The sequence below is a fragment of the Clinocottus analis genome, unplaced genomic scaffold, assembly GCF_023055335.1.
Source record: "Clinocottus analis isolate CAN_PGR_092001 unplaced genomic scaffold, fCliAna1.0.p SCAF_11, whole genome shotgun sequence".
Classification (NCBI taxonomy): domain Eukaryota; kingdom Metazoa; phylum Chordata; class Actinopteri; order Perciformes; family Cottidae; genus Clinocottus; species Clinocottus analis.
Window position 1 is genome coordinate 12,663,855 of NW_027175832.1, and position 22,699 is coordinate 12,686,553.

General features: G+C 42.3%; 2 protein-coding genes across 16 annotated transcripts in view; one reads left to right on the forward strand and one right to left on the reverse strand.

Annotated features, from left to right (window-relative positions):
- Positions 1–1,555: 1,555 nt before the first annotated feature.
- Positions 1,556–21,205, forward strand: dnai4 (dynein axonemal intermediate chain 4). Of its 15 annotated transcripts, none has more exons than XM_068571575.1 (17): positions 1,556–1,781; positions 4,399–4,567; positions 4,638–4,801; positions 8,708–8,814; positions 8,971–9,127; positions 9,327–9,466; positions 11,621–11,785; positions 12,015–12,200; positions 12,568–12,722; positions 15,377–15,463; positions 15,575–15,729; positions 15,818–15,978; positions 18,599–18,711; positions 18,862–18,960; positions 19,937–20,163; positions 20,232–20,385; positions 21,001–21,205. In XM_068571575.1, the coding sequence occupies exons 1-17, from the start codon at positions 1,726–1,728 to the stop codon at positions 21,040–21,042; spliced, it is 2,337 nt and encodes a 778-aa protein (XP_068427676.1). In that variant the 5' UTR covers positions 1,556–1,725; the 3' UTR covers positions 21,043–21,205. The 15 variants fall into 15 exon arrangements, 12 of the variants coding, with proteins under 12 accessions (XP_068427676.1, XP_068427680.1, XP_068427685.1 ...); XM_068571579.1 differs by lacking the exons at positions 20,232–20,385; positions 21,001–21,205 and adding exons at positions 19,397–19,536; positions 19,655–19,743 and having other exon boundaries at positions 19,937–20,123; XM_068571584.1 differs by lacking the exons at positions 20,232–20,385; positions 21,001–21,205 and adding exons at positions 19,512–19,536; positions 19,655–19,743 and having other exon boundaries at positions 18,599–18,685; positions 19,937–20,123.
- Positions 21,206–21,738: 533 nt separating this feature from the next.
- LOC137802668 (uncharacterized abhydrolase domain-containing protein DDB_G0269086-like) overlaps positions 21,739–22,699 on the reverse strand; it is a 27,629-nt gene continuing 26,668 nt past the window's right edge. The window contains exon 15 of the mRNA XM_068600718.1: positions 21,739–22,699. This exon is cut by the window's right edge and continues 1,141 nt beyond it. The gene's annotated coding sequence lies outside the window, so the exon portion shown is untranslated.

Below are 22,699 nucleotides of genomic sequence, written 5' to 3' on the forward strand. Positions count from 1 at the left end.
TTTTAGTATGAGCCGTTTACTGGTAGTTTATCTGTTGTCTTTCGCTTCTTATTTGTTCTTTGGTTATTAGGTTGTCTTTTGCTTCTTATTTGTCTTTGGTTTGTCATTTGTCTTCAGTTTATTATTAGCTACTGGTTGGTGTTTTCCGTGTGTGTGAAAACCAGGTTTTTGTGGCTTTTAAGTTTTCTTTTTGTTTGTGGGTGCTGGCAGACCAAGGTGGCAGGGGTGGTGCTTCTGGGCTTTGGGGTCTCCCTTTGTGTGAAGTTACCTCCAGTGCAGACCCTCACGTGTTTATGTGTGAGTGTGTTGAGGGCGTACACAAGTGATTTGGGTGCTTACTTTATTTTTGGGACCCCACCCGCACTAGTTAACCTCGCCCGCCACCAGTCAGACCCCACCCTACACTTTTGGTTTCAGTAACGGCCCTTTTATTAGTATCCTTTATTTTATAGTATTCAAACATTGTTTGTTTAAATAAATATTGTAAATTGATTGGAACCATGTCTCCCGCTACTTTTGTGTAAAGAACCTGCGTGTCCTCCCAGTCTGGGAACTGTGGGTCCAAAGCTAATGTCACCACATAAGCAAAACACACTGCTGTCAGCTATTTTCCAGCAAGCTATGTGTAGCAACAGGACCCCTCGAGGGAGGGTGAGCCCTGTGCTGACACAATCAGGGTTATAACATCTTCACCTTGTTTCTGACTCAGGAAGGCTCGGCACTTTTCTGAACTCTGGAAGAGCTGGCGAATGCATCACCTGCCACGACACAACGTCGACCCGGCCACGCTATAACCATGGCCTAGATGTGGATAGGGCATGGAAGACGACGACTCAAAAGATGATTTTCCAGCATTTATTTGCTCCTGCAGAAGACAACGTAACACAAAGAAATGACTGCCAACACATGAAAGCAATAGTTTAAGATTTTTCAAAGTAGCATAAAAAACACAGAATTTACATTCTACAAACAGTAAATATGGGCTTATTAATCATGAATTAATGAGGAGTTAAATGAGCATCCCTGGCTATGTCAGAGGGAAAAGACAGAGAGATTCTCAGAGTTTGTTGAAGAAACCCCCACAGCGGGCAGATTAGGTTCTAAGATCATGATATCATATTCATAACAGAGTATTAGTTCCCTTCTAAAGACAGTTTATTTGGTTTTCTTGAGAGACACATTGTTTATTTGTAATTCATGCAGTTAATCACTCTGTCAAAAAGAAAGGAATACAGTGACGCCAATTTCTTGTATGATTTGTTGTTTCATTCATTTTATTAGTTTTCCGCAGTTGTTTCAAACACACCTGACTTTGATAGTGTTAACCTTTAAACTAAAATGTGCTCAGAATGGATCACTATAACTTTGGGATCCCCTGTATGATATGTATATTGGAATTGTGAAAAATCTTTCGAATTCCTGAGCTCAACTTCTCTTGGAAATGTTCCTGCAGCATCCATCTCCGACAGGTTTTTATGTGACGTCATTGTGAACGCAAGTCTCACGAGAGGAGGCTTCTATGTCTCATCACATACTGAATGCCCATCAGGTTCCACGACGTGAACACGTCATAAACAATCTGTTTGGCTTCGTCGCAACCTGTTGACTCTACACGTCTTCACAGAGATCCCTCCGCACGGTCCGGAACACCTAATGGCTTTGCCTGTGCAGGGGGCGGTTCGCCACGTTGCTATGGCAACTTAGACAAACAACAATGCTACAATAATGTCTGAGTTTGCAAAAGAAGAACGAAAGAAGAGACGGACTCTGGTTCTAAGGCCGTAAGTTCCCTGGTTATTCTCTCATTTTGTCAACGTGTTTATTCGAGAGTTCGGAGCGGCTGCGGAACGGTCCTCATTCCGCAACACCGCTCCCGAGCCCCACTACGGGGAACTACGGGGAACTGTACCGTCCCGGCCTTGTTCTCCTTTCCGTGTCAGCGTGTGAGTGGTTCATAATCATAATCATAATCTTATGAACGTTATGCAGATCCTTTGGATGAGCCGTTATCAATAATGCTCATGTCATCTCTGAATCAGTTCTTTTCCTTTATATGATTTTTGGGGGGCAACTATTTCTTTAAAGTTCAGACAAAGGCTGTAATATGTGTAAAAAATCTAAGTATTAATTAATTATAGTATATTCGTTGTCTTTTTTTTTTGGAAAGCATCTATAATAGTGCTTTATAAATAAAAATACATATGTTTTAATCTTTTCATCTATCTTTTTCTCACTTTCTCATCTTTCCTAATGTGTCTCTTTATCACAATATGGAGGAGCATCCTGATGCGACACTGCTTCTAAACCCAGTGATAAATAATGTATTATAGGCCGACTATACCTCAATACACATGCCCCAATATGTGAGAAAGAGGACTGACACATATTGTGTTCCACTTGGAGCGTCTGCAGGAGCATGTCGGTGGATCATCGCTGCCTCTAATACTCACAGAAACCAAAACGTCAAATGTTTTCATTCATAAAATGCACTCTTTCAAAACATTGGGAGGTTACTCACATTTTTGGAGTCCAGTAAAGTTGGAAAGAGATTCACAAATTCGGACTTGTCGGCATCACTATGATTACAGAGAGGTGTCGTTTGTGTTTTCACACCATTTAGTAAAAGAGTTATTGATCCAACAAATTCGAATCTGTGAATCTCTTTCCAACTTTACCGGACTCCTTTTTGGTTAGGGAAACATTCCACTCCCATAGCAAGTGTTACTGTGGTACTTTAAATTAATACACTAGAACAGTGGTTCTCAATGGTGTAGCTCCCGGACAGTGGTTTCTAAACTTTAGGTTGAGTCAATTTAACTTATTCTGTGAAGCGCAGAATGTAGTCGGGCCGGCGATGTCAGAGGGAGAGCAGGCTAGTGATGGAGGTGGGCTGGCCCCAACCCCGCTGGCCCACCGGGGTAAATCCCGATATCCCCCTCGTTTGACCCAACCTGGAACATGCTGAAAACATGGAGAGATGAGCCGGCGAAAAAAACGACACTGCGTTGCATAAAAGTCCTTTCAAAATCACAGAACTTAAATTTTTAAAAAAATACATTTTTTTTTTTCCCCAAGCAAAGGCCCGCGACCCATTAAAAACGGGTCTGCGACCCACCAGCAGTAAGGCCGAGATCCTTTTTGTGGCACTGGGACCCAGTGGCAAGTGTGTGGCAGGCGTCAGCCAAGCAGCGAGTCTCCGGCGTGTCTCCTGTTCGCGTGAAAAATTATTGGAAGCCTGCTGTAGCCAACTTCTCTTTTTCTCATAAGTTATTTCCTCTATCACAGGTAAAGTACCAAGCTCTGCAGTTGCAAAGGCAGGGAAGCATCCAGTTAATGCCGGTTGACCATCTAAAACAACACCCCGAACAACCAGAAGTTCGGCTCTTTAATACACGGTTTTTCGTCATCAACATATCATAAGCAAAAGTAACATTTAATTGGCTCAAACCCGTCAAGAGGAGGAGAATCCTGTGTTCTCATCTCTTCTCACAGAAAGGAACGTGCAACGTCCCGTCTGCTTCTCTCGGGTTCAACATACTGATAAACAGGTGTGTGTGTGTGTTGAGAAGTGCAGGCGTGTGACTAAAGTTCCCTTGAGAACCAGACATTTCTAAACACAACTACAGCTGCATAGTTGTGTTGTACTGACCTCACTAACCTAACCTGAACTTCATGAATATAAAAAGCATCTACAGAAATTTTAGATTCATATTGTAACGTCCACGGCAGGAAGACTCGCAGACGTTGATCTCATTTACTTGTTGGTTTATTTCACTAAGGTTCACACAATCACTGTTACTGTAACGGGGCTCTTTGCTAATGCGAGCTCACATAGCTTTCCCCACACTACTCCTACAGCAACCCACAACACACGTACTAGACCTGAAACCACCCGCCTCCCCCCCCTGCTCCACCAATCACAGGCCACAACCCCACCAAACAGACGCTGCTTTTCTGTAATTGGCCAGAGAGAGAGAGAGAGAGAGAGAGAGAGAGAGAGAGAGAGAGAGAGAGAGAGAGAGAGAGAGAGAGAGAGTGATGAGAGCTGAACACAAACATCCCAAAGTTAGGTCAAATGTGAGCGTGGTTGGTTGGAGACCAATGTTGTAACTGTTGGCAAAAGAGATAAGACATTCCCTATAATTGCTTAGAAATGTTGTGTTGGAAAAATGGTGATATATTCTATTAAATGTTCATGCATTCTGGCAGGTTTTTATTCAATTGAATTGTTCCTATTATTTGCTTGGTTTTGGTAACTGTTCCATTTCAATGTGCCAACCTGGGAAGGGGCTGGTCGGCAAAAATGCACAACATGAATAAATCACCAATCTCCTGGTTAGAATATTCTATTAATAAACATGTGCTAACTAAAATACTGATTGCTATTTTGTCTCCTAGCTCTTCTCGAACAATAAATATTTCCGTATCCAGCATACATGGAGCCCACCAAAGTACCAGAGACACAAACAGTTTCATCGGGTGCCCGAGCAGAAAGAGTTTCAGCCTGGGGGGTGGCAGCAAAGTTCTGGAGAAGAGCGCCCTCCAAACTCCCAGACAAGTTGTTCGGGTAACTTATTTCCTCCCATTAAGCCAAGTAGTAGCTGTATCATGGTGGCTCATCACTCTTCTGTTTGCAGGTGATTGATGAAGAAGACAATGACGTCACTCCTCAGCCGCTGTACCAGGCTGATCCAGCAGCAGTTCAGGCCAAAGCCAGCAGGTTGTTCCTGGATGAGATCTCTGCTGGATCTACATCAGATCAGACAACAGCCACCGGGTCCTTCAGCAGGCCTTTCTCTAGGTGCAGAGCTCTTATGTACACATCTCTGACCTGATAGTCACATAGCTGGAGCTGATCGGAAGCAGAGGAAAGGGTGTGGATACGATTACTTAAGTTTTTTATTGAAAAACACAAGTTCAATAAATTTAATATGATGTTATTTTCCATAGGCAGCCTAATTAAATACATATAAACAAGAACTCAATTAAGCACTGATTGGATAAATTGTATCTCCTTCATTTACTTCTTTAATCAGTGATTGGCTAAACTGTGCATTAGACCCGTCTTCTTTGGGCAGAATGGATCTGGCCCCACGATGTGCACTAGCAGCAGAGATGTGCACTAGCAGCATAGACGTGCACTGGAGCAGCTGAGCTGTGCATGAGTAGAGACAAGCAGGAAAAGCAGATATTTGGCGCAGATATCCTATTTTACAAATATTACTGGGTATATTCCATAGCTCAACAACACAAATATTGACAATTTGTATAATCTATTAATATAACTAGAGAGAGCATTTCCTGCAGAAAATGCATTGGAATGCAATAAGCTGAAACCTATAGCTGAAATATTTGAAAAGAATAGCAGAATAGATGAATATTGAAATAAATAGCAAAAAAATACTGAAAATATAGAAAAGGCAAAATACCTGCTGAAAGGTGTTACAGTTCAAAAGCATTTAACTGAACTGTTGAAAATCCTTCTCGTTTAAATGTATAATTGGAAAAGTTAAAAGGAAAACTGCATCAGCTAAGTCAACATACGGCCCGGACCGCCAGGGTGTCCAGTCCGACAGAAGGAAAAAAAAAAAAGCTTCTTTTTTTCAGATCAAAGTTGGAAGAGCTGGGAATTGAACCAATGATCCGTTAAGATGCGTGCGCACCCGTTCGCGTGTTCGCCCGTTCATGCGTGCGCACCCGTTCGCGTGTTCGCCCGTTCACGCGCGCGGGCGTTTCACGTTCGTGGGCGTTTACATGCGTGACCGTTTACATGCGTGACCGTTTACATGCGTGACCGTTCACGCGTGTGCACGTGCACACCCGTTCCCGTGCACGGCCGTTCACGTGCCTGCAGATGCACACAGACCAACAAGGTGCAGATTTTAGAGGGCAAGTTTAAAGGATTTTAGAGGGCAAGTTTAAAATATATTTTTCACAAAATCCTACATCTCTCTCCACTCTCAGTATGACGTCACCCGCTTTGAGCTGCCCAACACATAATAATGATAACGGCAGAAAAGGTGCGGAAAAAACATAAAACGAAAACGCAGACAGTTAAAACACTATACAAGATATAAAAAAGCTAAGTAATACAGTAATAGCTGGACGTTTTGTCAACATTTTAAAAGTGAAATGGTGTCTCTTGCTGAAGGCATGGCAGAGCCTTTACCTTTTGAAGTTGAAGAGTTGAAAGTGGATATGAAGATGTTCTTCAGAGTAGTTAAGGAGTAGTTAAGGTCCAAAATACGGATGGAAGAAATAGAAGAATAAAAAGTTTAATAAAGATGTGAAGAACAATAGTTTGAATGCTGAAGCATTCCAATTAACTAGAAAGAGCATTTCCTGCAGAAAATGCATTGGAATACAAAAAGCTGAAACTTATAGCTGAAATATTTGAATAAAAAGCGGAATAGATCAATATATTAATAAATAACAAATAATTACTGAAAATATAGAAAAGGCAAAATACCTGCTGAAAAGTGTCACAGTTCAAAAGCATTTAACTGAACTGCACAGCCGTTCACGTGCGAGGCTGTTAAGGTGCGTGCGCCTCCATTAACATGCGTCACCGTTCCCTCGCGTGCACGTGTGCACCCGTTCACTTGCGCCGCCGTTCACGTGCGTGCAGGCTGCAGATGCACGTAGACCAACAAGATGCAGATTTTAGATGGATTTGCTATCACATTCAGTCGGACTTGCTTTCACATTCAGTCGGATTTCAACACGTCTGAATCTGTTGGATTCCTATCGACCGCAGTTTACGACAGAAGACAAGATTTCCCACCTTTTGAGCTATAAATTATGCTCAAAGAGTATACGGTTTGGAGTAAAGGGCAAGTTTAAAATATCTTTTTAACAAAATCCACACGTCTCTCTCCACTCTAAGTATGACGTCACCCGCTCTGGGCAGCCCGATACACAATAATAATAAAGGCAGAAAAGTTGCGGAAAAAGCATAAAACGAAAATGCAGACAGTTAAAACACTATAAAAGATATATAAAGAAGCTGAGTAATACAGTGATAGCTGAACGTTTTGTCAACATTTTAAAGGTGAAATGGTGTCTCTAGCGGAAGGCATTGCAGAGCCTTTACCTTTTGAAGTTGAAGGAGTTGAAAGCGGATATGAAGATGTTCTTCATTGGAAACCATTCATTTATGTTTTGATAAAAAGCTGAATAATTTGAATATTTGAAGAAAAGAAAAGGAAAAACGTAGAATAATAGCTGAAGGTTTTGTCAAAATTTGAAAATAAATAAATATTGTCTCTAGCTGAACATATGAAGAACCCGTAAACGTTTGAAGTTTAACATGATTTGAAGATTTCCCCATTGGGTCCCATTATAAAAAATATCATAAAAAGCTTAATAATGTGGAAATTTGAAAAGTCAGGAATATGACTCGGACTGGGGTCATCTGACTCGGACCGGGGTCATCAGAAGTTGAATCAGAAGTTCGACTGCTTGCCGAACTTCTGATTCAAGAAGAGCAGTGCGGATTCCTACCCGGTCATGTAACAGTGGACCAGCTCTTTACCCTCGCAAGTCTACTGGAGGGGTCGTGGGAGTTTGTCCAACCAATCTACATGTGCTTTGTGGACTTGAAGAAGGCTTTCTACCGGGTCCCTCTGGGGTTTTTGTGGGGTGTGCTGCAGGAATATAAGGTGCCGGACCTGTTGTCACTGGCTATCCGGTCTCTGTACGCCTGCAGTAAGTGCTGTGTTCGTATCCTCGGTAATGAGTCAAACATGTGCCCAGTTGGTGTTCACCAGGGCTGCCCTTTATCACCGGTCCTGTTCATGACTTTCATGGAGAGGATATCTCGGCGAAGCCAGGGGGAGGAGGAAATCCAGTTCGGGGTCCTTGGGATCGCCTTTCTGCTGTTGGCAGATGATGTGGTCCTGTTTGCCTTCTCGGACCGTGACCAGCATTCACTGAGGCGTTTTGCAGCCGAGTATGCAGGGATGAAAGTTAGCGCCTCCAAATCTGAGGTCATGGTGCTCTGCTGGAAACGGTGCATTGATCCCTCCAGGTGGGGACAAAATGCCTACCCCAAGCGAAAGAGTTCAAGTATCTCGGGGTCTTGTTCACGAGTGAGGGTAAGGTGGAGTGGAAGATTGACAGGCGGATTGGTGCGGCCGCAGCAGTAAAAGAGGTGCTGTACTGTTCCGTCTTGGTAAAGAGGTAGCTGAGAAGCTCATGACAGGGAGCTTGGAGTATCGGAAGGAGTCAGCTAAAGTGGTTGGGGCATCTAATTCGGATGCTCTAATTCGGATGCATCCCGGACGCCTCCAATTAGAGGTTTTTCAGGCACGTCCAACTGCAAAGAGGCCCTGGGAAAGACCCAGAACACGCTGGAGGGATTATATCTCCCGGCTGGCCTGGGAACGCCTCGGGGTCCCCCAGAATGAGCTGGAAACTGTCGCGGGTGAGAGGGAAGCCTGGGTCGGCCTGCTGAGCCTGTTGCGTGCTGGCACCGCGACCCGACCCTGGATAAGCGGGTAAAAATGGATGAATGGATTAATATAATTATATTTTTCATAAATTAATAATATCATAATATTTTCTTTTCTTTTTTTTGGTGGCTCAAGATGGGAGGGGCCAAGCCCCGTTGCCCTGTGTAGGCCAGCCACCACTGCCCCGTTACCCATCAGGCCAAATGTTACCACAGGGTTACCTTGTAAAAACGTCCCCTGACATTGTTTTCCAGGTCCATATTCGGAAGCAGCAGAATATCCAGCCAGTCGACCATAGAGTCGCTGAATGAGGAGATTGAGGAGACATTTTCCAAACGGGACCCGCCCATTAGCTTCCCAGGTTCCAAAGTTCCTTCACTTTGATTGCTATATTCTAATTGTTTTATCTCCATCCCTAATGTTTACAATAAGTTCATATAAACTAATCATACTGTTTAATTTATAGTTACATTTACAGCATCTAATTGTGATTGAATGTCACATTTTTCCTTGCCAGACGTGCCAGGGAAAAGAGACACAGTGAAGGAACATGTGACAGAAGACATGTTAAGAGAGGTCACAGACGTCTTCATCTCTGAGACCGACAGCATGTCCCTGCTGGACATACCGAGCACTTTTGTGTCAGTGGATGCTGATGATGCAGAAGCTATCGTGTAAGTGAGGTCATGTGTGGTAAGAATGAATACACACAAGAAAGACACACCACGTTAACCTGTCTGAACTGCAAATAAGACAGAGAAAGACATGCTTCTGCAACTAATGAAAGGGATTTATATCTAATGCTGATTATTTGAATTATATATTTGTCTTCGCTTTTAACAAGCTAGTATCATCTTCTCCTTGTTTCTACAGGGAGCAAAACCATCGGTATGCTGACCTGTGCAGAAACAGAATCACCGATGATAAGTATATGGATCGATCGATGCAGACATTGAATGGAGCCTCTAAAAGCAAACATGTCCAGAGCGACAGCATCATGATGGTCGACTCAGGTTAGACTCATTATCTGTTTTGACATTCAACGCCTTGGTCCTCAAGCCTCGGTTACACACCTAAACAGAGGTGTACATGGACTCTGCAAACATCGCAGTCTGCACGATCTGAGCTCGCCTGACAATCCTTCATAGCTTAACAGCAGCACCAGTCCCCGAGGACAATAAGTTATAGGTCTGGATTGGTCCGCTGGTTGTCCTGCACGCTGCCCTGAATGAGAGAGCAAACAGCTTCACAGCCAGCTGGTAGCAGACTACACAGTAGCAGCTTTATCATTCCTTTTTAGACCCAAAGACCCAGTGCAGTCACACAGAACAGATCATTGATGTTCTACTGTATGAATTAGTCATGTCAAGTATCTTAATTATATCAACAACACAGTGAAGCATTCCCTGATTGTATGATGAGTTTAACAAGGGGGAGAACAGAAAGAAAAAGTTGCTCAAAATAAATAGATATTGTTGAGATAGACAGTCCGCACTTCTATAACAAGAACATATTATGTTAGAACACACAATTTAATATCATAGAAAAGTAAAACCAATATTTATATATTGGGAAGCTAAAACCAGTTCCTTTTTGCTTGAAAAATTACATTTTTGTCAGTTGATGAACCAAGTAATTATTGCACCTATGACCTCCAGTTAGTGGATAGATAGATAGAAAGATAGATGGATAGATATGTACTTTATTAATCCCCAAGGGGAAATGTTTTTGTCGTGTAGTGTCCCACACTTACAGACATCAAATGGAATAAACTGAACACCCATATGAAATAATAAAATAAAATAAGAACAGGGATGACAGATATATAAAAAAAATATATATATATGTATAAACAAATAATATATATATATGGTCTACACCACACAATTTAATACAAATGTTATATATATATATATATATATATATATATATATATATATATATATATATATATATATATATATATATGAGTGTGTGTGTGTGTGTGTGTGTGTAAAGTATATATGTGTAAAGTGAAAGTGCTCCGCTGACCCTGCAGGAGGTAGTGGAGAGGGTGGTCTGGGTTGTCCAATATGGTCAATAGTTTCTTCAGTGTCCTCTCCACCACCTGTTCCAGATGCTCCTGCTTGCAGCCAATGATGGAGTCAGCCTTCTTAACAAGTTTTTTTCAGTCTGTTTGGTGTCACCGGCTCCAATGCTTGATGTTAGCCTTCCAGTTTAGTCGGCTGTCGATGGAGACACCCAGGTACTTGTACTCCTCCACCATGTTCACATCATCTCCCAGGACACTCAGAGGTCTAGGAGTTGTCATCTTCATCCTGAAGTCGACCACCATCTCTCTGGTCTTGCTCACGTACAGAAGCAGGTGATTCTCACCGGCTCACTCCACAAAGTCACTTACCACTGCTCCTCCTCCTGTCCATGCCTAATACACCCGACCGGTGCAGAGTCATCAGAGTAATTCTGCAGATGGCATGACCCCGTATTGTACTGGAAGTCATTGATGTACAGGATGAACAGAAAGGGAGACTGAACAGTTCCCTGTGGGGCTCCAACATCACTGACAGCACACGGCCCATTCTAACAAACTGTGGTCTGCCTGTGATGTAGTCAGTGATCCAGGAGATGGTGGACAAGTCTACCCCCACCACCCGCAGCTTCTCACTCAGTTGCAATGATTAAATGGTGTTAAATGCACTGGAGAAGTCAAAGAAAGTGACTCTCACTGAGACACCGGTTCCATCCAGGTGCGACTGAGCTCGTTGCAGCAGGTATATGATAGCGTCATCCACTCCCGCTGGTAAACGGATTGCAGAGGGTCCAGCGACGATTTTACCTGTGGTCTGAGGTAGGCCAAGACCTTCCTCTCCAGCACCTTCATCACATGGGATGTAAAGGCAACCGTTCGGTAGTCTTTAAGGCCAGATGGAATCGACTTCTTTGGAACAGGGACCAGGCACGACGTCTTCCACAGCACCGGGACTTCCTCCTGCCTCAGGCTCAGGTTGAAGAGGTGCTGCAGGACACCAGACAGCTGGATGGCGCAGGTCTTTAGGACCCTATGGCTGATGCCATCAGGATGTTTTTTCTATGGAGATGGAACTAATCTTCATTACTAGTGTTTGTCTGTTCGTGCTGACAGTCCTTAACATGTGTCCTGCCCACAGCTACCACTGTGACCACCTGGGACATGTACGACACTCTGACCAGCCCCGAGCCGTGTGAGGAGCCAGGCGGTCAGGAATCAGGGGGGGCTGAGGGTCCGGAGGCGGGACTCGACCCGAGCAGAGGGGCAGAGAGAAGCGTGTCAGTAGGCAGCACCGCCAGTTCAGGTAACAGTGAAGGACACGGCTTCCGTCTGGGCTTTAATGGCTGTAATTTCATGCCAATTAACCTTTTGATCTCTTGGTGTTATTCAGACAATATATTACAAAGCAACTATATTCTTCCTTTCATGATCCACAGCTCGAAGTCATATGAATTCTTACAGTTTCTTGAAAGGGCCATTGAGAAGAGTGCTGCAATAACTTGCACGCATCATGTCATTGTATTTTTCTTCAGCCAGTGCTGCGAGCTCCTTGAAAGAAGTGGAAGCGTTTGGGAGCGCTTTAAGCGCTGAGTCAGACCTGCAGCTGATCATGCAGTCTGACAGATTCCATCACTCCTTGCTGGTAATGGAGAGGAGCTTACTGGGAAACACTTTCCAACCCAAGCTGGCAACTTACAGACAGCTGCCAGTAACCCAAGGTAAAGTCAGCTCATTGGCAACACTGACACACCATTGGCCTCCCAACCATGGTGAGGTCCGATGGAGCGTTTATGATACTCACGGATGAAGAAGTGAGTATGTCATCTGTACGTCATGGGTTGGCTGTGGCTCAGTGGGTAGAGTGGGTCTTCCTTAAACCACAAGGTTGGTGGACCAGTGGTCCACATGTCAAAGTGTCCTCAAGTGAGACATTGAACCACCATGCCCCCCCTCCCTCGGACCCCTAAAACAGCCCACTGCTCATGTTGCTGAGGCTTGGCTTAATCCAGAGGTCATAGTTCATGTCTGTGCCTGCATGTGATAATTGGAATTAAGTTGCAGGGATTTTTTTTGAATGCTTGTCAGACCCAGACCGTGTAAAGGAGCCTGGAATGGTGGAGCAGAGGGAGCAAAAGACCCAGAGCCTCCCATCTCCGGCTGTGGAGCATCTCTGGGCCTTCAGCTGTGAGCTCAGCAGAAGACGCAGCGTCAGCAGCATGGCGTGGAACAAGAAGAACCCGGTAACACACTTATAGAATAAAGGATACATGTGTCATGCCTGGTGTATGTTACTGCCGATGACAACATTTTGTTAGTCTGTATTATTATTATTTAAAGGATTAGTTCATCAAAATCCCGCAAACACACCTCTTCCTCTTGATTGCTAGGAACTGTTAAAGGAATATTCACCCCAAAAGGATCATTGGTACATCACTTACTCTCCCTGTATTACCTTGAATGCTTTAAGAAAATGAAGAAGTCTTGATGAATTGAAGTGCTGTTTAACTTCTGTAGAAGTCTTCTGAAGTCTCAAACCTGCATTGGCAAAGTGCTTAATGGGTAATGCTGTGTTCACACCGAACGCGGCGCGAATTTGATGGGCGACCAGATTCCATGTAAAGTCAATGCAAAGACGTGCCGCGGGGCAAAAAAGCTTCTTTTTTTTCGTCGGGCGGCACGATAGACGCATTTGCGGCGGCGCGAACAGCCCGTTTGACGCGGGGCGAAATGAGCGTTTGATGTGGCGCGAATTCGCGTGAGTTCAACTATCCCAACACCGGCGAAAAAATTGTGTGAGTCATAGCCGCGTCAGCCAATTAGCGTTGACAAGTGCTGCCCGTCGTCGTCGCTGATTCAAACTGCTGACGGACTCGTAGAAAAAGCGCTGATAGCGGCCGTTATTCAGATGCTGTTCTGGGACTATGGATAAAAATATGAACCCAGACACCATGGAGTTTAATGTTCACACTATGTGGAGTTTACACAACAACTATAAAGCAGAACTAGTGGTTATTTCTATGGTGGATCGAGGAAACAGTAACCTAACACCAGACGTAGTTCCTGGAGTTGGTGAAATTCACAGAGTTGTGTGCGGCTATGCATGGTGTTTGATGTTACCAGGTTTTGTGACTTCCACAACAAGTATAAAGCAGAACTAGTAATAAGCCACGCCCCCTTTGACGTGGTGCGAATATATTCGCGCCACATTTGGTGTGAATACCCTTTTATTGTCAAGCGAGTAAACTGACACGGGAGACGCAACGTGAATATTCGCGCCGCGTTCGTTGTGAACACAGCATAAGAACACTGATGCTGTATTTAAAAATATACTCATTGTTCATCAGTTATTTGATTGGACACACCCTCATTGTTCATCAGTTATTTGATTGGACATGCCCCCCCATTGTTCATCAGTATTTGATTGGACACGCCTCCCTATTGTTTATTAGTTATTTGATTGGACGCTGCAGCTGAGCAGACTGATTGCTGGAGTTTCATAGCAGAATGAAGATGATCACAGATTAAACTCAAGTTATATATTAGAATGTATTCTGAGTCACCATCTAGTTAAAATAGGTTGATTATAGGTCTGAAGAACAAAAAGACCACAAACAACTTTCATTTAAAAAAAAGATTTGATCTGTTTTTTTCTTTCAATAACTTGTATTATGCATATAATTAAAAGAGAGAGCTGGAGAGAGGAAACACTTTTTATAACATGAAGAGAAACCATATTTATATTGTGGTTATTGTGTTATTTTATAATGTCACAATTAGAATTTCAAAACATATACCGACATAAATAATTAATAAATAAGATGCATTCCGACATTAAAAAACGATCCTGTGCGTAAGCAGGACACACACTATATATAGATATCACACACTGTGTATAAATACCACACACTGTATATAGATACCACACACTGTGAATGAATACCACATGCTGTATATAGATACCACACACTGTGTAAAAATACCACACAAGTAAATAAATACTCAATGCAGTTTATTTAACAGGTAACAGACTACAGGGAAAACATATCCACTCTGACACTAAAGATAACTGTGTCTTTATTAATATTAATACACTGATAACTGTGTCTTTCTTAATATTAATGCATTGATGATAACTGTATCTTTATTATTATCATCAATACACTGATGATAACTGTGTCTTTATTAATATAAGTAGTTTAACACCCATAAATCAACTGAAAACATTACGATCCTTTATATCCATTTTCTATGTGCGTTTTTATTGGAATGTTCTATGAAAACTGTCCGGACCAGAAAAGAGCTCTGTTGATCTGCCGGTGTTCAGACACAAACTTCATCAGCTGTTAAATTGATCACAGGTGATCCAAATCGTGTCCTCTCTCTGCGTGTCCTCTCTCCTCACATGGTTTCCTTGGTCTCTCCAAGCATCCCTGGTGGAAGGGACTCGGACACAAGTGAGGCAACAGGGAGCAGTTAAGAGACTTGGGATGCACATTGGGTGTTTTTAAAGGACTCAGAAGTTTATTTAGAAGGTCTTTTGTTCCAGCGTTTGTTTTTTAATGAACACAGTTTAGATTTATCTTTCTGATGTCGGTTATCTGTCTTGTTTCATATGGCATTTTCTGTTTGTTCTTTGTAATGTGTTTCTTGTCTGCTGTGCACTGTGAACTTGGTCTGTTGTTATCTGTATGACTTTTGGTGACAAATGAGTTTTCCCTCTGGGGTTTAATAAAGGTAAATAATAATATAATCTGAGTACTGGAGACTTGAATTATACTGAGAGTTTGTAGTTTTGCACTTGAACTACTTTCTGCTAAACAATTGAAAACTGTTCCCAGCTTCCCAACAGTTGTTCACTAAGAGAGGTCTGCTTGTTCTCGGCTTTTTCTGCTAGGACCTCTTGGCAGTGGGGTATGGGGAGTTCTGCTCCAGTAACCAGAAACCAGGCCTGGTGTGCTGCTGGTCTCTCAAAAATCCAACGGTATGACTTTCCTTTATTTAGCTTCAGGGCTCCATATCTCCTCAATAGTATGCAGAAGGTTGACTGGGTGCCAGCTGTCCATTCCAGATGTTGTCATGTGTCCCTATGCAGTGGCCTGAGCGGGCCATCCAGTGTGGCAGCGCTGTGACTTCCTTGGATTTCTCATCCAATAACCCCAGCCAGCTAGCTGTGGGCATGCAAGACGGAAGCATTGATATCTACAATGTGAAGAGTCTACAAAGCAAAGCATGTGTCCTCAGCAGCAGGTGAGAAATGTGTGTGTGGAGCTTAGCTCTTACATCACACAAGAGGAGAATGTTCTTCATGTGTGTGTGTGTGTGTGTGCGTGTGCAGTGATTGTCCCAACAGACACTTGGACCCAGTGTGGCAGCTCAGATGGACCCAGCAGGAGTTGAGCCTGACAGGCGAGGAGGAGGGAGAGTCCCTCTTTTCAGTGGCTGCAGACGGCCGGATCAGCGAGTGGTTTATCTGCAGCAGCGGCCTCGACTGCATAGGTACTGCACACAAGCTCATGGTTTTACTATTGTCAGCTCAGCCTGATGTGTGCAAGCCGAGGGACGTGGAGGCCAGATTCACTAAAACAGGAGACTTAGAGACAGTACGATGTGAAAAAATGTGTTCTTTAACAAGTAGGTTAGGGTAAAGACTCAACAAGAGATTCCTCCCGGTCGGGGTCTTTGGCCTCCGGTTTCCACCTGGTGTGAGACGGTTCCTTGGGACTCTACAGTATACACTAACTAATGTTTCCCAATCATGGATAGAAACAGCTTTCCACCCTGCTTAGAATAGTTCAGGACAAGAAGCAACAATGTAGGTAATGGCCTTTCTGTAAATACACCAGATTTTTTTCACTTGTGTTTACAAAATGATGGAAATTAATATTTTTGTCCTTTTGGCACTGCAAAAGGGACCAAATATATCCATGCATCTAAAGAGCCTTGCATAAGTATTCACCCCCCTTGGACTTCTCCCCTATTGTGTACTGTTACAAGCTGGAACCTTTTTCCCATTTGATCAACACAACATTTAGAATATGTTAAAGGTGCGAAATACCTTTTATTGTGACAAACAATAATGAGAACACAAAAGTTGACATCTGTTGGATGCTTAAGTATGTTAAATACGTGATAGAACTTGCAATTACAGCAAGTGTTTTCGGCTATGTCTCTACCAGCTTCACACTTCAATTGTCTATTCTTTTGGCAAAAAGCTGAAGCTCAGTCAGATTGGATTAAGACTGTGAACAGTAATTTAAGTCTTGCCATAGATTCTCAATTGGATTTAGGTTTAGGTTTTCAACCATTAACATGCTCTGATTCAAACCATTCCATTGTAGCTCTGGCTGTAGGTTTAAGGTCCTTTTCCTGCTAGCTGTCTTACGTTTTGCAGATTAAAAAGGATTGCCTTGTATTTGGCTCCATTCTTTGACTCATTTGACCAGAGCACCTTCCACATGTTTGCCGTGTCTCCACATGGCTTGTATGCTTCCCTTAGTATATGTGCTCAGATACACTTCGGCAGTTAGATAAACTCCATCACGACTCTGAAGACAGTTGTCCGTTGTCCACAGGTTTATTGACGTAAGAAGAGAGTAAAACTAAAACACACAAAGAACATAATGAATACAAATAACATGCATTCTCGTTGTACTTACACATACACACAAGGTAAGTTTACAGATTCTTCTGTGAAAATTGACTTTGTGAATAAAACTTTCCAAAATTAAACAGTCACAAAAATAATCATCTGCAATCATAACTAACAATAAAATAAATCCATACATACCAACAATGCTATCAAAAAGCATGAGATGCAGGCAGACTCAACTAGATTGAACATGTACTGAAAACAGCAGCTCTTGACCATAAGCTTCCTTTACTTCCTGATAAGTCACCTAACCCGTTACAGGACACTTCCTGTTTCAAAATAAAATGTAAAATAAAACAATTGTAACAGAACAGCTTGTCTTTCATAAAGGCTAGATTTGTGGAGGGTACATGACAAACAGTGGTTCTTTGGACAGATTCTCTCACCTATTTATATAGGTATTAGATATAGATGCTCCCTTCTTCATACTTCAACCCACCAATCCTTGGTCTGCATGATGTTGTTTGTTCAGTAAATCTATTCAATTCAATTTATTTTGTATTGCCCAAAATTATGAATTATAAATTATTTTCAGACGACTTCACAATCTGTACACATACCACATCCTCTGTCTCGGGACCTCACATCTGATCAGAAAAAAACTTGCAAGTTTAAAGGACTATGGTACTAGCTAAAGGTACTTTAAGGACTGTAGTACATGTAAGTAAATACACATTGATACAATCTAGTAGTACTCACTAAAGGTAAAACTTCTTTAGCAGCTTTGTTGGGATGGAGTTCAGGAGGCAGGTAGAAAATTTGGCCGAGGTTGATGGGAGAAAAGCATCTCTCTCTCTCTCTCTCTCTCTCTCTCTCTCTCTCTCTCTCTCTCTCTCTCTCTCTCTCTATATATATATATATATATATATATATATGTATATATATATATATGTATATATATATATATATATATATATATATATATATATATGTATATATATATATATGTATATATATATATATATATATATATATATATATATATATGTATATATATATGTATATATATATATTAATATATAAATATATATATATATATATATATATATATATATATGTATATATATATATATATCACGGTTTACAGAGTAATGCTCTCTAACAAACTTTAAGATCTTTACAGAACAGGTGGATTTATAGTGAGATTACATTGACAAGTTGACCCTATTAACGAATTATTTGACTTGTGAAGGAACATTGGTTGCACCAGATCTTTGTTCGGGCTTTCATAGTAAATTTTCACATTTTTATTTGGAAATCATTTGGAAATCCATGTAATATTTCCCCCACTTCCAAATGATGGACTATTTTGTCTTGGTCCTTTACATCACATCCCAATGAAATACATATCAATTTGCGGTTCATTAAGTCATGATATCCCTTGACTTAATGAAGAAAGATCCAAGGAGATGAATACATCTGCAGAGCCGTGAATGAGACCTCATCCATCAGTCTCTGTGTCCTCAGACCTGATGAAGCTGAAGAAGACCCAGCTGGCCAAGAAGAAGGTTGGAGGGACCAAGACAGACAGTGTTCTGTCGGCTCTGACTCCAGGTCTGTGTTTTGACTTCCATCCAACAGTAAGTACATAAATGTAGCTTTTGCGCTTAAAACAGATTTCTGCGGAAAATAACATATTCAGAGATGTCTTTTGTGCTAATCCTTTTGTTCTCCGGTTGATTTGAAGTGAGCTTTGACTTTGTAAATGATTGTTGTCATCATTGCACCAGGATTCCAGTGTCTACCTGGTCGGTACATGGGAGGGGCTCATTCACAAGTGCTCATGTTCCAACAACCAGCAGTTTGTGGACACTTACAGGAAGCACTTTGTAAGTCCATCAGGGTCCACGTCAGCCCTCCTTCTGATGAAGACTCACAAGCTCATACTTCATTTCATTAATAGTAATCACATGTTCCAATCCATGTATGCTCTGTCCTGCAATGCATTGCTTACTAGCTTAGCTATCTCCTATAAAATGCAGTTAAATGTTTAACTGGAGGGATATTGCTACTTTCTTTATACATTTTGGTTTGTCAATTCTTTGATTAAGAGCACTGTTATGTTTTGATGAACAAGATTTATCCGCAGATGAAGGGTCTATGTTAGGGACAAGCCACTCATCTTCTTCTTCTTCTTTCCATGTTCAGTTTGTTGCTTACCTTAAAAATGTATGATGAAGACCAGCAAATCATTTTAGTATATATCAACTGTATAAAGTTAATTAACTTTATACAAAAGCAATAAGTGATTTTGATGTTTTCCAGTTCAGTTCAGTTTTTCTTACTCAGCGAGACTTTGTGAGGTGGAGCGGCTCGCAGCAGCACACGCTGCTCTTCTCTGAGCACAGAAACTACATACCAATATGTGCTTTCACGTCAGGCTCAGTCGTCAACAATGCCTATCGGTGAGGCTACGGAAGTGCGCGTACATACATTGCCTTCAAAGTAAAAGCAGTGTCGTTGTGTTGCATTTATGGCATGCATCTCATTTATTTATTTTTTGATTGACCTCACGCGGACTAGGAGAGCAGAAAGATGCCGAGGTCTGAACTACACCGTCTGGGAGAAAGTAGCATCAGCTTTGTTTATGACGGCTCATCATCCCCCAATGTGTCAGTACACAAACATGAAGTTAGCATCCATGAGTAATCACAAATGTGTTTGTGATTATATATGTATCAGTGCACACAAAAAGAGTACAAAGTGCTTGTCAAGTGTGATCTCTGACAAATAATCTCAGTAAGTTTTACTAGAAAGAATATCTTCTGGGGCCTCTTCTGACCTCTGTCTGACCTCGGCCTTCAGTGTCCTGTAAACTGCATCACATGGAGTCCACTGAGCCCAGATGTGTTCCTGAGCTGCTCCTCTGACTGGACCATCCAGCTGTGGAAGCAGGACCTCCCTCGGCCCTTGTTGGGGTTCAGCTCCGCCCAGACGGCTGTGTGCGACATCAAGTGGTCCCCGAAGTGGGCCACGGTGTTCGGAGCCGTTAATGAGGGACAGCTGGAGATCTGGGACCTGAATTCAAGCCTGTAAGTGTTCTCTGTCTCACGGTGCGTGTCTCTGATGGAGTCTTCATGTTGTCTCCGTCACCCTCCAGCTCGGATCCGGTCATCGTGCAGCCGGCAGCCGGCGGTGTGAGCATGACGGCGCTGCTGTTCACCCCGCAGGCCGACTGCGTCCTGGTGGGAGACAGTGACGGACACGTGGACGTTTACCAGCTCCACAACCTCCAAGTGGGAGAGGGCAGCCAGGTACGACTGGTGCTTGCCTCGAAATGTCGGGCATTGCAGTAAAAATAGATTAATAGAAATATGAATTATGCAAAGGGTTTAGCCAAGATGAAAATATGTTATCAATCGATTATAATGATTGTGTGCAGAGGCTCAGACTGGGTTCCATCACAAGGAGGCTGCTGGTTGATATGGTGATTGTTGTGCAGCAGCATATGTGATGGATGTAGCATCACATCAGAATAGTTACGTACATATGAGTTCACTGATGTAGCTACCCAGATATAACTGTCTTCTAAAAACACAACAGCATCGCCATCGATTTGGGTCAGATATAATATGTCGGCCTATTGGACATTAGCGGTGCTGTATGTAGCTATCCTTCCAGAAAAAGAATAGGTTTATACTGCCCAAAGAGGAGCGAATTAAACATTATTGTAGAAATAGAAGGTTAGCACTGTTGGATTATCAGATGACCAACCACAGGTAAACCTCTTCAGTCAGAGAGGCTAATTCATGTAACTCTGTGACATGAACAAGACTAATCACCACATGTGACCCTTGGCTGCCATTAGACACTGATGTCTTTGTTGCTGTGCATCAACTCGAAGACTCACAACACCTCTCATCCTTCAGGTGGATCTTCTTAAGGCCATTGTTCAGTCTGCGGCTCTTTGAGAAACACAAGACGGATGTAAACCCGAACCATGAGTCTGTGTACACACACGGGACAGTATGTACACACACAGGACAGTTTGTACACACATGGAACATCACTGCACATGGGCTTTACTGTTAGAAGCATCCACTAATGCCAATGACCTCAGTGTCACATGTGGAATAAAGCAACATGACATTACATATGCATTCTGGTTATATTTTTTAAACATCCTGTGTACAGTAGCGCGGGCTGATACCCCGGTTTGCTGAAACCTGTTGAACCGGTTCCCATGCCGTGTTGAGTCCACTTTCTTGGCTTCTTATTACCGCCTTTAAATAAAGCAACGTGTGATGAACTATCATTACATTTGTATATTATAAAAACCAGCTCCCTGCATTGCTCTCCATCTTTATCTCAATCATTTTAAACGGCAGCTTTATGATGGGGTCTCCAATTGGGGGACTTTTGTCTTGTACTGCATAGTCGAAGACAGATGGACAGGAAGGGAGATGGGCTCAACCGCCGTTACTGCGATAACCTCGGAACTCATACATTCAACTGCAATGATTGGTAAAGATTTAACGGTTGGAAATCCATTGTCTGGGAGTTTACATTCATGATTATGTATTTCATTTATTATTATTTTTTTAAACCGGAGGTTTATAAAAACTGTAGGAAGTGAACTTAAATCATGGAGTCACTGCTCTGTTGTCCCAAACCTTTTATTGCAGCAAAAGATCATTTACAGAAAAACTCCAAATCTCCACAATGTATCAGTACTTCACAATAATTTAACGGCATCAGTCTTCGCCACTGATGTGCTGTGATGTCCTCACAACTCTGGAGCGGTGACTGCAGCTCTGTTCCGTCTCCAGCTGGCTGCTCTGCGGCTTTGTGTTATTGCTCTTCCTGTTGTGTGGTCAGAAAATAGGAAGTTGTCCTGAAGCCCCGTAACCTGCCTGTCAAACAGCTTATGGCTTTGTGAAAAGCTTTCAACGTATTTTCAGAAAATGATTTGTTTTAAATGTTACTTTTAAAAATCTAGAAGCTCTCTCCTGGTAAAGACTGTAATCTTCAGTGTTAAAAAGGTTTTACAGTTCACATCGACTTACAAAGTGTGGAAGTAGAAAAGACCAGCTAGTGGACGAGACATCCTACAAAAACTTCTACTTCACACCATGAAAATACAAAATGTCAGGACTAAAACACAACAGAATAAAAAAAGAGGTATGTTTTTTTTACTTGGTCTCTGTTCTTCCACGAATAGTAGTGTTATGATTCATCTTAAAACATCAAGACAGATCTAGATATTGGATGTTATCAGTGTCCCAAAGTTAAAATATCTCCCTGTACAAAGGATGTTTGTCTGCAGATCTGACCATCACTTTCAAAATAAGATGCATAACGCTCTCATTTGGTTTTCTTAATTCCATGATTTTAGCTCTGTGATGGCATGATATGGAAGATGATGTTTTACTCTCTGATAACAGGGCCTTTAGGGCCCCTGGGACCCTACTACCCAGGATCAGTGATGGAAATAAACACCAAGACAAATTGGGATTTTGTCACAAGGGGAAAGGGAAGACTGACTTCCCTTTAGGTAAATAAAAACATGTCACTGATGATAAAAACAAAGATGTCGGATCATTTAACTGGACGTCAGCTACGACCGAC

Bases quoted from the DNA above. Each gene is read 5' to 3' on its own strand.
- dnai4 (XM_068571575.1), top strand. From the start codon at position 1,726: ATGTCTGAGTTTGCAAAAGAAGAACGAAAGAAGAGACGGACTCTGGTT. The intron at 1,782-4,398 runs GTAAGTTCCCTG...TTTGTCTCCTAG, and splicing joins CGGACTCTGGTTCTAAGGCC to CTCTTCTCGAACAATAAATA. The intron at 15,979-18,598 runs GTACTGCACACA...CTGTGTCCTCAG, and splicing joins CAGCGGCCTCGACTGCATAG to ACCTGATGAAGCTGAAGAAG.